Genomic DNA, 14,616 nt, shown 5'->3' with positions numbered 1-14,616 from the left:
AACATCCAACTCTGGCTACATTTTATTACCTACCCAAGGTTCATAAAAACAAAGATCCACCACCTGGTAGGCCCATAGTGTCTAGAATCAACAACATAACATCGAATGCAAGTGTCTATTTAGACCGTTTCCTTAGAAAATGTGTAGGTTCCCTTCCCTCTTACTTGAGGGATACCAAAGACGTTCTCTCAAGATTATAGGTTATATTTGTGGAACAGCATACGTTCCTAGTTGCCATCGGCGTTGAAGGGTTATACAGGCAGTCCTCGGTTATCCGACCCAATGGGTTACTCAAAATGGCATTGGATAGCGAAATGTTGTAAAGCGAAACACGTTTTCCCATAGGAACACTGTTTAAATGAAAGGTTCCGTTCCTGAAGGCATTTTTAATGCTAAAATACACAAAATATTTTACGCAGACAATAAGATATGCAGCACACACATAAATTATATAGTGCATATACTGTATTATATATATAATATAACATAATATATAATATAATATAAAAATATAATATATTATAGTATAATATAGTATAATATATATATTATATACACATAAACAACTTTGCAAAGCGTCGTAAGAGCGTTGGATAAGCCGTTTTTGCGTTGTAAAAATGAACATAGGTATGCATTGCATAGCGTTTGATAAGCCATTCGTTGTAAAACGAAGAGTTGTAAAACGAGGACTGCCTGTACACAAGCATTTTACATCAGATGGGCCTCCAGGCGGTCTCACATTTCTTAAGAGCTCGTGATATCCATTCAGATACCCACAATGCTTTTGTGATTCAACTCTTGGATTTTGTACTTATCAAGAACTTCTTTACCTTCAACAATAAAACTTACCATCAGTTACAGGGAATGACCATGGGTACCACGTGCGCTCCCACCTATGCCAACCTATATCTGGGCTGGTAGGAGGAAGCAGTGGTGTTCATGGAGAACAATGAGGCATTCACAGACAAGATCCTTCTTTGGGCGAGGTATATAGATGACGTCTTGCTATTATGGAATGGGACAGAAAATCAGTTAAAAGATTTCATCGATAGGCTCAATACCAATGACATCAACCTGACACTCACGTACCACTGTTATAACCAGAAAGCTGATTTTCTTGACTTAACAATAACAAAAAGGGATGATGGGAGATTGGAAAGCATGATCTTTCGTAAACCGACCTCTACAAATAGCCTACTCATGGCTACTAGCCATCATCCATCACATATGATCAATAACATAGCTACAGGCCAGGTCTTGCGCCTACAACGAAATTGTTCAAGTATCAGTGAGTTTAAGTCACAATCAGCTGATATGACGAATCGTTTTCTGGCACGGGGACACAGTAGAGGGACAGTCAAACGAGATATAGAACAGAAAATGTGCTCGATAGCGCTCTAACAAACCCCAAAAATAATAAAGTGCAAATGTGTGTAAAAAATTATTATTGCCACAATAGGAATGACAACATACACAGTGAACTAGTGCTCAAAAAAAAGTGAATGAGGCTTAACAAACGCACTTCAACCCTTGGTAAAAGACTGTTTCACTAGTCTTGCATGTTCAATTCTTCCAAAAGAACCAGAGCAGCGCAGCTTGCAGCCATGTAAAATAAAAGGACATCACATAGTACAGCAATGTCAAACGCAGTGAATGTTAATCTTGTGCAGGGCTCACAAATGGCTAATCACATAAAAGTAGCCAGAAAAGAGCAGTCATCCAACTTAGAGGGGTGGATGTTCCCAATGGATATGCAGCAACTACCAGCAAACAGTCTCCAAAAAAGAGAAGAAAACCATATAGTGTAGACGGTACTTATATTAAAAAGGTAAATATACAAATGGAGGCTTACACTTAGGATGAACAAAATAGGTGTATTCTGTAGCGGGTAACAGGTACACAGTGAGTCGCGATCTCCTGGGTTCCTCGTTGTCCTCCGCTCCTTCGGAACACTTCCTCATCCACGCCGGGGGCTCACGTCACTTCCGGTGCGTCTGAGACCTCCGGACTCGGTGGTGGGGTGTAAGGAATTCGCTCCGCAGTTTACTGGTTGCCTTACTTTGCAGACCTGTGCAGTCCTGGAGCACCTCTCCTGATGTTTGCTGCAGCCTGGATTCACTCACCAAAGCTATACACACTCCCTCTGGTATCTACTGCAGCTGTGCAGCCTATCACTGCAACCTAGACTTGCATTCATTCATTGGAGCAGTACCTTCACACCCCCTCCGGGGATTGGCCCACTGGCCTTTAAGTATTGTCTTCCCATAATGCTCCCTGCCGAGCATAGTCCTTCCTGGATGTCACTATCTGTTCTGCCACAAGCCCTCGCTTGTTCCTGTCTCTCATGCTGAAGCGGAGTATTCTCCTTGTTGTCTGCAGCTCCAGGTTTCCTAAGGCCGGCTGCTATATTCACGCAGCGGTCTGCTCCAGTCTCCTGTGTTGTAGCTGAGTACTCTTCTTGTTCACTTCAGCTCCTTGTTTCCTGTGACCGGCTGCTATATTCACGCAGCGGTCCACTCCTGTTCTCCTGTGCTGAAGCAGAGGTCTTCGTCCCTGCGTCCCTCAGCCTCCTGGATTCCTGCACTGAAGCGGATGTTTCGTCCCTGCGTTCTTCAGTCTCCTGGATTCCTGCACTGAAGCGGAGGTTTCCCTGTGTATCTTCAGCTTCCTGGTTCCTGGGGCTTACTCTTTCCCTAATCTAGAGAGGCCGTGTCCTGGTTCCTGCGCTGAGACAGAGGATTCCCTAGCCCGCTCAGGACTCTTGCGCTGTAGCACTGGTGCACCCGTGCAGCAAAGCGGTGTGCTATTCTGGTCTGCCTACCATCTCCTGTGACCAGTACCATGGGCCATGGTCGTCGCTCGCGCAGAGGCCAACCCCGCGCTCCTAAGCTGAAGCGGGGCTCTCCTGACTACCTGTTGCCGAACTCTTGCCTGAACAATGTTTATCCTGATGTCTCCTGTCCTGACCCTGGCTTTTACAACGACGACGCTGTCTTCTCCAATCCTGATCCTGCGACATATGACTACGAACTGCGCAATCCGGATCAGCCTGCGCGGTCTCAGGTCGGTGCTTTTACAACCCCACCTCAGCCTCGCGGTCCGGTCCTGGTTTGTGGCGAGCAGAACCCTGACAGTATGCTCGGCCGCACAAACTCGGACCGCCCTGTGGTGAGGGTTGGTAAGTTTCTGTCTGAAAGCCTGTCCCAGCCTGTAAACCAGTCCCAGTGTGAATACCAATTTCTATGTGAGATAATACCCCTGATTGAAGATCTGATTGTGTTTGTAGGTTTAACCCCTTTGCAAAACAAATGCCGTAATGATCTCATGATGAAGGTTTACCGCCTCCGGGACTTAAAACAATCGCTGGCCGCTTGTATTTGCTTTCCTTGTTACCCTTTAACTTGGGAAAATGTGTACCCTTTAGAATTGGACGACGCCCAAAAGGAACTCTCTTCCCTGGCCTTGTCTTTAGACATTTATATAGCAAAAGAGGACCCTCTCCTCATGTTGGCTGATGCCCAAAAAACACTCCATATCCTTTCCATGACATTGGACATTTGCATAAAGGAACAGGATCCTCCCCTCGCCAGCTTCGCTGCCGCTTGGCTGTATCCCTGGTCTACCACGGATCCTTGCCCTGAGTGTATGCCCGGGTTCCCTGACACCAATGATATGTTTTCGTTAACCCCTGCCGATCAGTCCTGTGAGGTCCCCCTGGAGAATACATATGTTGCTCTACCCAGCACTAATGTTCTTGTATCAGAGAATAAGTTCATTAGTTCTCCTATTTGTAGCTCAGAAGTCCTTTCTCTAGGTCTTGAGGGTTTTCCAGCTTTAACCCCTGCCGAACAGTCCTGTGAGGTTCCCCTGGAGAATACATATGTTTCACTAGCCAACACTAAGGTTCTACTATCAGAGAATAAGTCCCTTTGTTCCCCTATTTCTAACTCCGAATCTGTCACTCCAGCTCTTCAGGGTTTTCCAGCTTTAAACTCTGCTAGGCAGTCCTGTGCGCTTTCCCCGTCAGAGAAAGAATCCCTAAGTTCTGTTCCCAGGGTTATTTCTGTATTAACCTCTGTGGGGCAGCTCTCTGAGTTTCCTTTGGTAAATCCCTGTTCTCTGTCAGCCATGGTCACGCCCCTAGCTTCAGAGGAGAGATTCCTGGTCTGTCCTAATACAGAGAGAAGATTACCTATGTTTTACTCTCAGGCATTGTCTGCATTAACCCCTGTAAATTCTTGCTGCCTCCAAGTTAATGCCTTCGTTTTAGCCTCAGAGAATGAGTCCACAAGTCAGACAGCAGAGGTTGCATTGAGGGATTCCCATAACCGTACGGAGTCCCTAGATATTCTTTGCTATAAATCCCCTGCTTCAGCTCAAGTTTCCGCAGTTTCGTCTCTGGAGACTTCGGCTAAAGTTCTGGTTCCTGATAAATGTATTCAGGAGTCAGGTTTTTCCCTAAGCTTGCTCGCAGAGTTCCTTCTCCCGGGTGTTTCGCTGAACCAGCCTGTCGCCCACATAGCGGTGATCCCTGCTTCAGCGCATAGTTCCCACATTATGGAGTCTGCAGTAATTTCTGGTTTCCCAGACATTCCTTACCAAATACCTACTTCAGAGACCAGTACAGTTATGATTCACCCCCGTGTACTGTCTGAGTTCTCCTCTTTAAGCTTAGGGTTAAAAGCATACAGTAGTCTGTATGTCCCTCCTGGGGTTCATATTATGTTCCCAGGAATGTTTGCTGACGCACGGTTTTCTCCCCAAAGTGACGCTTTTTCATATAGATTAGTAAAAAGCTTGCACACTGTATCCCTTTTCGCTGAATTGTGTCTTACTAGTTTTGAGACTCTGAGAGGTAATGATTCTCCTTCTGATTCTGAAGCTCTTCCTACAAGGAGTATCCTGATTGGGGGTCCCCCTGATTTCTCTGTCCAGGCTAATTCTCCAGGGATCAGCATATCTGTGGTCACTTCCTTAGTACTGTCTGAGGTCACCATGCATATATTACAAGTCCTGGGGTTTAAATCTGAGCTATTTAGCTGTCCTGCCTTTGCTGAAACCCAGTCCCTCAGTACTGTGTCTAAATATGCCCCAACAAACATGGGGTTACTCTGAAAAGAAATGAAAACTCCTGTCTTAAAGGGTATTTTTTCTCACATGTCCAGCAAATCTAGAACCTCAGTAATTGTTTCTAAGTCACTTATCAAAATATCTGATTTTTTCTCTAATCAAACCCAGACACCCTCACTATCGGTTAGGAGTCCTGTGATCAGAGATTTTGCACTAGAAAACACACCAATTCATGTTTTTGTCAGGTTAGGTACCCCTGTGGTTAGGGCCATTGCAGTTTCGGATAAGACTCCTTGTACTCCTAAGGTGCCTGTCATTAAGAGTTTTCATAGTTCATACTTGCTGCTTGTTGATTCTCAGGGCCCTGTCACTGAGGTACAGACTTCAGCTTCTGATGTTAGCTTCCCTCCCACCACTACCCTGGCTCTGCCTTTTTCTCAAGCTACTGATTTGAAGATCCCAAGGACTATTCCTGATTCACTGACAATATTATCTCCCAATGAAGATTTCCCAGTATTGGAGAGCTCTACTGTTGTTTGCTTCTCTGCTCCTGCTAAACCATGGTTTTGTCCCTCGGAATTTTCGGTTGCCCCTATTATTTCCTCTCAGTTGGAAATACTCTGTACGTATCCCAAGATTTCGGTCCCTATGCCTGGTTTACTGCTTGCCTTGTCACCTTCCATACCAATACCGGGAGATGCTTCCAACCAACCTATACCCTTACTAACCATTACCTGGGAGCCTTCTAGAGGAAAAATTCCTCGCAAATTCCAACATGCAGTGGTCAGCCAAGACTTTTTCTGTTACAAAGTTCCTCCTGGTGTATTCGATCAACTATCAGGGCCGCTGATCCTAGAGTCCGGTTCATTTATTAAAGACTGGGCTTCCTGTAGGGGTTCTCCTGCCGTTTCTGCTCTGGAACCCTCTGGTTCTTCACAGCCCTGGATTTCCAAGTCATTTTGCGAGGCGAGCCATGTACCAAAGATGTTTCTTCCATCAATCTCATATCCTAGAACTGTACTCACCAAAGAACTGCTCGTTTACGGATGCCCTTTCCACCTAAAGAATTTTAGGAACAACTCAATGTCCCCAAGACCCATGGATGGTCCTGTCTGGCCGCAGTTCTCACCGGGGGGTGGGGGTACACTAAGGACTAACCACGAGTCTCTGGACCACGACTCTAACCCCAATTCTAGACGGTTCAGCAACAATTCCCGGTCCCCCAACTCTAGGTGTGCTCATGTTCGCCCGGAGGTCTCGCGTGAAGGGGGGGTACTGTAAGGAATCCGCTCCGCAGTTTACTGGTTGCCTTACTTTGCAGACCTGTGCAGTCCTGGAGCATCTCTCCTGATGTTTGCTGCAGCCTGGATTCACTCACCAAAGCTATACACACTCCCTCTGGTATCTACTGCAGCTGTGCAGCCTATCACTGCAACCTAGACTTGCATTCATTCATTGGAGCAGTACCTTCACACCCCCTCCGGGGATTGGCCCACTGGCCTTTAAGTATTGTCTTCCCATAATGCTCCCTGCCGAGCATAGTCCTTCCTGGATGTCACTATCTGTTCTGCCACAAGCCCTCGCTTGTTCCTGTCTCTCATGCTGAAGCGGAGTATTCTCCTTGTTGTCTGCAGCTCCAGGTTTCCTAAGGCCGGCTGCTATATTCACGCAGCGGTCTGCTCCAGTCTCCTGTGTTGTAGCTGAGTACTCTTCTTGTTCACTTCAGCTCCTTGTTTCCTGTGACCGGCTGCTATATTCACGCAGCGGTCCACTCCTGTTCTCCTGTGCTGAAGCAGAGGTTTTCGTCCCTGCGTCCCTCAGCCTCCTGGATTCCTGCACTGAAGCGGATGTTTCGTCCCTGCGTTCTTCAGTCTCCTGGATTCCTGCACTGAAGCGGAGGTTTCCCTGTGTATCTTCAGCTTCCTGGTTCCTGGGGCCTACTCTTTCCCTAATCTAGAGAGGCCGTGTCCTGGTTCCTGCGCTGAGACAGAGGATTCCCTAGCCCGCTCAGGACTCTTGCGCTGTAGCACTGGTGCACCCGTGCAGCAAAGCGGTGTGCTACTCTGGTCTGCCTACCATCTCCTGTGACCAGTACCATGGGCCATGGTCGTCGCTCGCGCAGAGGCCAACCCCGCGCTCCTAAGCTGAAGCGGGGCTCTCCTGACTACCTGTTGCCGAACTCTTGCCTGAACAATGTTTATCCTGATGTCTCCTGTCCTGACCCTGGCTTTTACAACGACGACGCTGTCTTCTCCAATCCTGATCCTGCGACATATGACTACGAACTGCGCAATCCGGATCAGCCTGCGCGGTCTCAGGTCGGTGCTTTTACAACCCCACCTCAGCCTCGCGGTCCGGTCCTGGTTTGTGGCGAGCAGAACCCTGACATGGGGGTGGGTCCTCGGTGTTCTCTCTCTGGGTACTATCTGACTAGACACTCTACGCGTTTCGCCGTTATGTGCATACGGCTTCGTCAGAAGTGATGGTTGGCTGCATACTAAGACTTTAAATACCCTTAAGCCCTACCCCCTAATAACATATCATTGGCTGTCTAATACAATCGTCATGTATGTAGATAGAGTGGGCGGATCAGTCTCTCTAATTGGACACATATTAGATATTACAATACAATATAAAATACCTCAAGCTCAGAAAAATTAAAAACCTTAGTCCCTTTAGGACTGAATGTTGATATCGAACTTGGAGTCTTCCTTTGAAATTATCTTGAATTATCTTCTTTTATTATTTTATGTTGATATATTGTATAAGATAAGTTTAATATATGTATACTGATATGTGTTTTTCTGATCTTTTGCAAGATAAACCTCAATCGTCGAATGTTTTAATAAATATGCCCAATTATGATTATAGGGTTAATATATGAAGTTAAGATGCGCGAATCGATATTTAGAATAATTCGGATTTGCTTACGCACAGATGTATAGTATATGCAAGATACTACCATTCTAGGGACAGTTTTAATATGTTTTAATATGTTCTATATGCGCCCTATGTGGCTATCCGTGTTTTGTTTTAATATGAGCCGTTAATTTCTCTGAGCTTGAGGTATTTTATATTGTATTGTATAATTTTTCTGAGCTTGAGGTATTTTATATTGTATTGTAATATCTAATATGTGTCCAATTAGAGTGGGCGGATCAGTCTCTCTATCTACATACATGACGATTGTATTAGACAGCCAATGATATGTTTTTAGTGTTTAGGGCTTAAGGGTATTTAAAGTCTTAGTATGCAGCCAATCATCACTCCTGACGAAGCCGTATGCACATAATGGCGAAACGCGTAGAGTGTCTAGTCAGATAGTACCCAGAGAGAGAACACCGAGGACCCAACACCGAGTCCGGAGGTCTCAGACGCACCGGTAGTGACGTGAACCCCCGGCGTGGATGCGGAAGTGTTCCGGAGGAGCGGAGGACAACGAGGAACCCAGGAGGTCGCGACTCACTGTCTACCTGTTACCTGCTATAGAATACGCCTATTTTGTTCATCCTAAGTGTAAGCCTCCATTTGTATATTTACCTTTTTAATATAAGTACCGACTACACTATATGGTCTTCTTCTCTTTTTTGGAGACTGTTTGCTGGTAGTTGCTGCATATCCATTGGGAACATCCACCCCTCTAAGTTGGATGACTGCTCTTTTCTGGCTGCTTTTATGTGAGTAGCCATTTGTGAGCCCTGCACGAGATTTACATTCACTGTGTTGGACAGTCAAACGAGCCTATCAAAATGCACTCCATACACGCAGACCTCATTTACTCACACAGAAACAAGAGACTGATACCCCAGTAGAGAAGACCATTACATTCATCAGTACTTTTAATGAACAATGGGGACTTATACGCCAGAGTCGTCAAAAACATTGGCAAATCTTAACCTAAGACAGTGATTTTATCACAGGTCCTGAAGTCCTCACTTAATATGGCGAGTAGACGTTCACGTAATCTGAGGATCGTATTGTTCAGAGTCACTTTACGGAGAACAGTAAGCAAACATGATTGGGTATGAAACCTTAAGGGTTCTATACCTGTGGCCGATGTAAGGCATGTTCATCAATGACAGTTACTAAAGAATTTTTAGATACAAGTAGAACGGCCCCCTTTCAGATTAAAACATTTATCAACTGCCTGACAACAGGTGTAATTTACCAGATCACATGTACAGTACGTGGAAGAAACAATACATTGGAAAAACACATAGACCACTCAAAAATAGGGTTCTTGAACATCTGGGTTCAATACGCAACCATCGCGATACACCTGTTGCCAGGCATGTGAATAACGAACATGGGGGCAACATTCATGTCCTTAGCTTTATAGGCATAGAACATGTCCCGTGGGGCCCCAGACGTGGGGACTGGGACCGTAAGCGATTACAGAGGGAATGTAGGTGGATTCATACCTTAGGAACACTTGCACCTAATGGTATGAACGAGGGCTTTATTTACACCTCGTTCATTCAAACTCACCATAGGGTCATTCCACTCTACTATTGGGCTGCTCTGTGATATGGGTTCTCAATTTTATTAGTGGGATCCAGGGATGTAGCTTAATCTTACAGACCCGTTTTGTCCTTCGGAACGGGCCACATAGTATAGTACAGTCCTACACCAGACTCTTTGCCATCAGTGGATATCACATCTGCAGCCCATATTTCGCTATTTAACATGTTGTACCTATGGTGAGCTATATGTCAACCCATCTCCTCTGTACTGTATGTACACACAATATGCGTGTGTATGCCTTTATCTGTTATGGACATGATATTTTATGTGGGTATATACACACTCCTGAGTCCTGCAGTCTTGTGTTGTGTACACTGTGCGTATACATAGACATGGCAGCACACTCATCTTTATGCACCTTTCATCATGCGTTTATTAATTTAACTATTATCTCCTTCTGAAGGTTTACACGCTGGCTAGCAGACCATCCCACAGCAGTAGCGTGTACACCGATTGGGCACTCTAGCCCTGCCCCCTTTCCAGCCACAGGTATAACCGTGACATAGACATCCACGGTATTAGCTCCTCCCCCCCTGATGAAGTGTGAAGCATCACACGAAACGCGCATCGAGGTGTGACGTCACTCGTGGGCGTCCGAGCTTGTGGAGACGAGCTGCCTCTGTTGGAATCCACTATAGTCCGGTTGAGCTGAGGAGCATAGGAGCATGGTTGTATACATCTTGTCTGTCTGCTTTGTCTACTTGCTACTGGTGCTGTTTACCCTTTTGGGCACATCATGAGACATTGGCTGGGGATTATGGTCATTTATGCTCCCTAATGATAGACTAGCAATTACACCATTTGCCACTATTTGACTATCACACTTATACATACTTACCCACCTATGCTCCCTTTACTGTGTCCTGCTCACCTCTGACTTATACCCACAGGGCTAATTAGCTATTTGGTAGCCACATTAGGGATATTATTACTACTGTATATATATGCTATTACTATTATAGTAAATTCTCCCTATCCGATTTGTCGCTACCCTCCTCCCACCCGCTCCCCTTACAGGGGCATTTTAACATTAAACACATTGTTTTATTTTTATGTCACTTGTTTTTCGGCGTTATTATGGTTCATTAAAGTTTTTTTATTTTTTGGATTTTATCAGTGGATGTCACCGTTATACTTAAGGCTATGAGACATTTTCTGTGGATATATATGGTCCCTTTAATTGGATTATATGTTATTATTTCAGACATATCAGTCTTTCAGTGGATATTGTATCCTTAAGCATTTATTCTATTTCATCTGGGACTTTTCGTCCATACTGTGGATATTAATATCTTTATGGTATTTACCTTGACTTTGCCTTGAGTGCAATTAATAGGGGACTGTTGTGACTTCTGTCACTTTCTTCTGTTATATTCATGGCCTACTAATCAGTACTGATACAATATTTCATGCAGGACAAAGACCCACAACCTGGAGAGTTAGCCTTTTCTTTTCCAAAACCTCTTGAACTTAGGCCAACGACCACCATCTATGTTTGAACGAGCCCACAGTTCCGCCAGAACAAGGGAGAGGTCGCTGGAAAAAATGCGTGCAATCGGGCCGGACTACAGGCATACCCCGTTTTAAATACACCCGTTTTACGTACACTCGCAAGTACGTACACTTTTTTTTAACTGCACCATACCCCTGTGTACGTACTCAGTGCTTCGCGAGTACGAACACCAGGGGGCGGGGCGCGTGCACGGCGGCGTGCGCTTGCGGTGGCGTGCGCACCTCTGCATAACTAACCTTCCTTCAATGTTGTCCAACGGAGCGAGCGGGAGTGCAGGGGGCGGCGCGCGTGCACGGCTGCGTGCGCACTTCTTCATTGTCTCCCCTCCTTGAAGCTCCTTCAGTCATCATTCACAGAGCGGGAGAGGAGGGGGGAGTGGAGGGGGCGGCGCGCGCACGGCTGCAGGTTGCGTGCGCACATCTTCCTCGTCTCCCCTCCTTGAAGCTCCTTCTGTCTTCTCTCACGGAGCGGGAGAGGAGGGGGGAGTGCAGGGGGCGGCGCGCGTGCACTGCTGCGGCTGCGTGCGCATTTCTTAATAGACTCCTCCTCCTGTCTCCTCGAACGGAGCAGAAGTGGAGGAAGGAGGGGGGAGTGCAGGGGGCGGCGCGCGAACGGCTGCGGCTGCGTGCACACCTCTTAATTGACTCCCCCTCCTGTCTTCTCCAACGGAGCAGAAGTGGAGGAAGGAGGGGGGAGTGCAGGGGGTGGCGCGCGCACGGCTGCGTGCGCACCTCTTAATTGACTCCCCCTCCTTCTGTCTTCTCCAACGGAGCAGAAGTGGAGGAAGGAGGGGGGAGTGCAGGGGGTGGCGCGCTGCACTGCTGCGGCTGCGTGCGCACCTGTTAATATGCTCCCCCTTCTTCTGTCTTCTCCAACATCTGCCAGCACTAGTAAGAAAAAAAAATCAGCTGACATTAAAACATTTCTTTCAATAAAGCCTACTGTATTTATTTTGGTTACAAATGCATTCTTTACATCAGTTATGCACGTATATGATGTGTGCAGTACAGTACATGCATTGTAAAGTGGAAAAAAGGTCGTGCTTCACTTTAAGTACATTTTCACTTTACATACATGCTCCGGTCCCATTGCGTATGTTAAAGTGGGGTATGCCTGTATAGTACCATCTGTGTAATATTTTGACATTAGTCTCTCTAATAAGGGAGTACCTGGATCATTTAGCCATTCTCGCAAATATATCATTCCAATCATCTTCCTTGAACTCTTGTCCGATGTCCCTTTCCCAACTCAGTATGTTTTTATCCTTGAGAATGTTAGATGGAGCAATTATAGTTTGGTAAAGTAGTGCTACTGTCTCTTTGTAATAAGTGGAATTCATATACAGGTGTTTAAATGTCGTAAGTGGTCTAGAGAGATCTTTCTTGTCTCTAAACAAGGATGCATAGTGTCTTAGTTGCATATGTTTAAAGGTATGCCTGATGGGTACATTGTACTGTCTGGATTTCTGTGAATGTCTTCACCTTGTTCCCAATAACCATATCCCTTATCCTGGTTATTCCCATCCTGCGCCAGACCATAAAAGTTCCTATTTGGTGAGCAGGTGGGAAGTCTGGGTTATCTACTAAAGGGGTTAGCGGGGACGGTATAGTTGAAATGTTTTTTGTTTGTAGATAGTGTCCCAAACGTTCAGTGAGGGCCCTATAACTGGGTTTTTATGGGCCTAGGTGGGTCTCTTAGATTTTTCTAACCACAAGAGAACGTCCATATTTGAAGTTTCAGCTTCCGATTTTTCTATATTGACCCACAGGTTTTGTTTTTTTCCCCTGCTAGGGCCCAGTAAATCAGAGGGCTAAACCTGGCGGCTTTGTAGTAACACATGAGATCTGACTGAGTAAGGCCCCCCAAGATAGTCGGTTTAATCATGGTGCTCCTCTTACGTCTGGGTTTTTTCCCGTGCCAAATTAAATCTGTTACCACTTTCTCTAAGTCTCTAATATGGTGTATAGGGACCTCCACTGGGAGAACCTGAAAGAGATATAAAATGCTTGGCAGCAGATTCATCTTAACCAACGCTATGTGGCCCAACCATGATAATTAGAATGAGTCCCATGTTTTGAGATCTTTCTTCAAAGTTCTCATATATGGTGGGTAATACATACCATAGTTTTTAGTGTATGTTTTAGGTATAGAAACCCCAAGATATTTTAGTTTGTCCGGTTTTATTCCATTTTATTGGAAATTGTTGTTTAATATTAACAAGATTTTCTGGAGATATGTGTAGGCTTAAGGCCTCTGATTTTGATGGGTTAATCTTTTAAGTGTTCCTTGTTTACTTTTCGTGTTATTTAGTTTGTCTAGCTATTTATTTAAACCTGATGCAGGGGGCAGCGGCCTACAAAAAAATGTGTGCCCATTTATTGGTACACCTGAAGAAAAGGTTGGCCACCCCTGCTTTAGTGAATCTGGCAACAAATCTCCACAATAGAGGCAACAAAGGGAAATTGTCTTCTTCGAAGGGGTTATAAAGCAAGACAAATTGACTTAAGATTATCTATGGGAATTTAAATCCCTGACATTTCCTTGTTCTGTTCAATAGAAGAGAGAGAGAATGGTGAGACACGTGAGAACAAAGTCTGTTTATCTGTGAGATAATTAAAAGATTTTATAGTGGCTAGGTCTATTGTTTTATCATCAGAAGCACAAATATAAGGCAATAACAAGCACCCAGGTTCACTGCCATATACTGCAACATATTGGAATAGTTTGCTGATAGTTACTGAACATATGCCACAACAGGCGTTGTGTACTCTATTTAAATTCGTATAGATGCTAAACCAGTCTATTTCTTTATTACATTCTAATAGAATGAAATAACCATGACAAGCTATAATTTGGTCAATTATATGTTTTCTTATAGGATATGCTGGTTGAATTATGTTCTGGTCCTTGTGTTGCTTTGGAAATTCAAGAAGCTAATGCTCCAAAACGCTTCAGGGATTATTGTGGACCTACAGATCCTGTAAGTACATAGTTTGACTACAAAGTTCTGAATTTGGATTTGATTGAACATTTCCTTTACAGTTTGTTTCCACGCTCTTTGAAATTGTATTTTATATGAATGTAGATGCATATTCTTCTCCTACATGCTATACTAAGGGCCCTATTCAACATGCTCTGACGGGGCGGATCACTCCGTTATCGGGAAAAAACTCCCATTGACTTCAAACAACCGCTTCAGACTACTGTGTATATTGAATACCCCATACATTTTGAAGGTCAAACGTAAGATTTTTATTATTCAGCAAGAACAAAAAGTTAGAACATGACTTGAAAACTGTAAGTGGAAGTGTATTGTTTTGACTGGTTCACTGCTTTATCTATTCTCTCATACAATATATCGATTTAAGGAATCCGGCATTATTATTATTTATGATTTATAGGTTCTTGCATATACACTCCTATATTGAAATCCTTGCATTTAGCTCATTTACTCATTAAGTTTTTTATCTTTTTTTTATCACCCATCAGTTGTTTTTTTTTTGTATTAT

The 14,616-nt window shown here is 44.7% G+C and overlaps 1 protein-coding gene across 2 annotated transcripts in view; it reads left to right on the top strand.

Annotated features, from left to right (window-relative positions):
* The window catches only part of NME7 (NME/NM23 family member 7), a 225,237-nt gene that overhangs the window by 183,252 nt on the left and 27,369 nt on the right, over nucleotides 1–14,616 (top strand). Inside the window, exon 10 of one of the 2 annotated variants that reach the window (XM_075589424.1) lies at nucleotides 13,986–14,087. The exons of the other annotated variant lie outside the window; for it this stretch is intronic. Within the exon in view, the coding sequence (XP_075445539.1) occupies nucleotides 13,986–14,087 (102 nt within the window). The remainder of the gene's footprint in view (nucleotides 1–13,985; nucleotides 14,088–14,616) is intronic. 2 annotated transcript variants of the gene reach the window in all.

This window comes from Ascaphus truei, chromosome 3 (genome assembly GCF_040206685.1).
Source record: "Ascaphus truei isolate aAscTru1 chromosome 3, aAscTru1.hap1, whole genome shotgun sequence".
NCBI lineage: Eukaryota > Metazoa > Chordata > Amphibia > Anura > Ascaphidae > Ascaphus > Ascaphus truei.
This window is presented reverse-complemented; position numbering and strand designations above follow the sequence as displayed.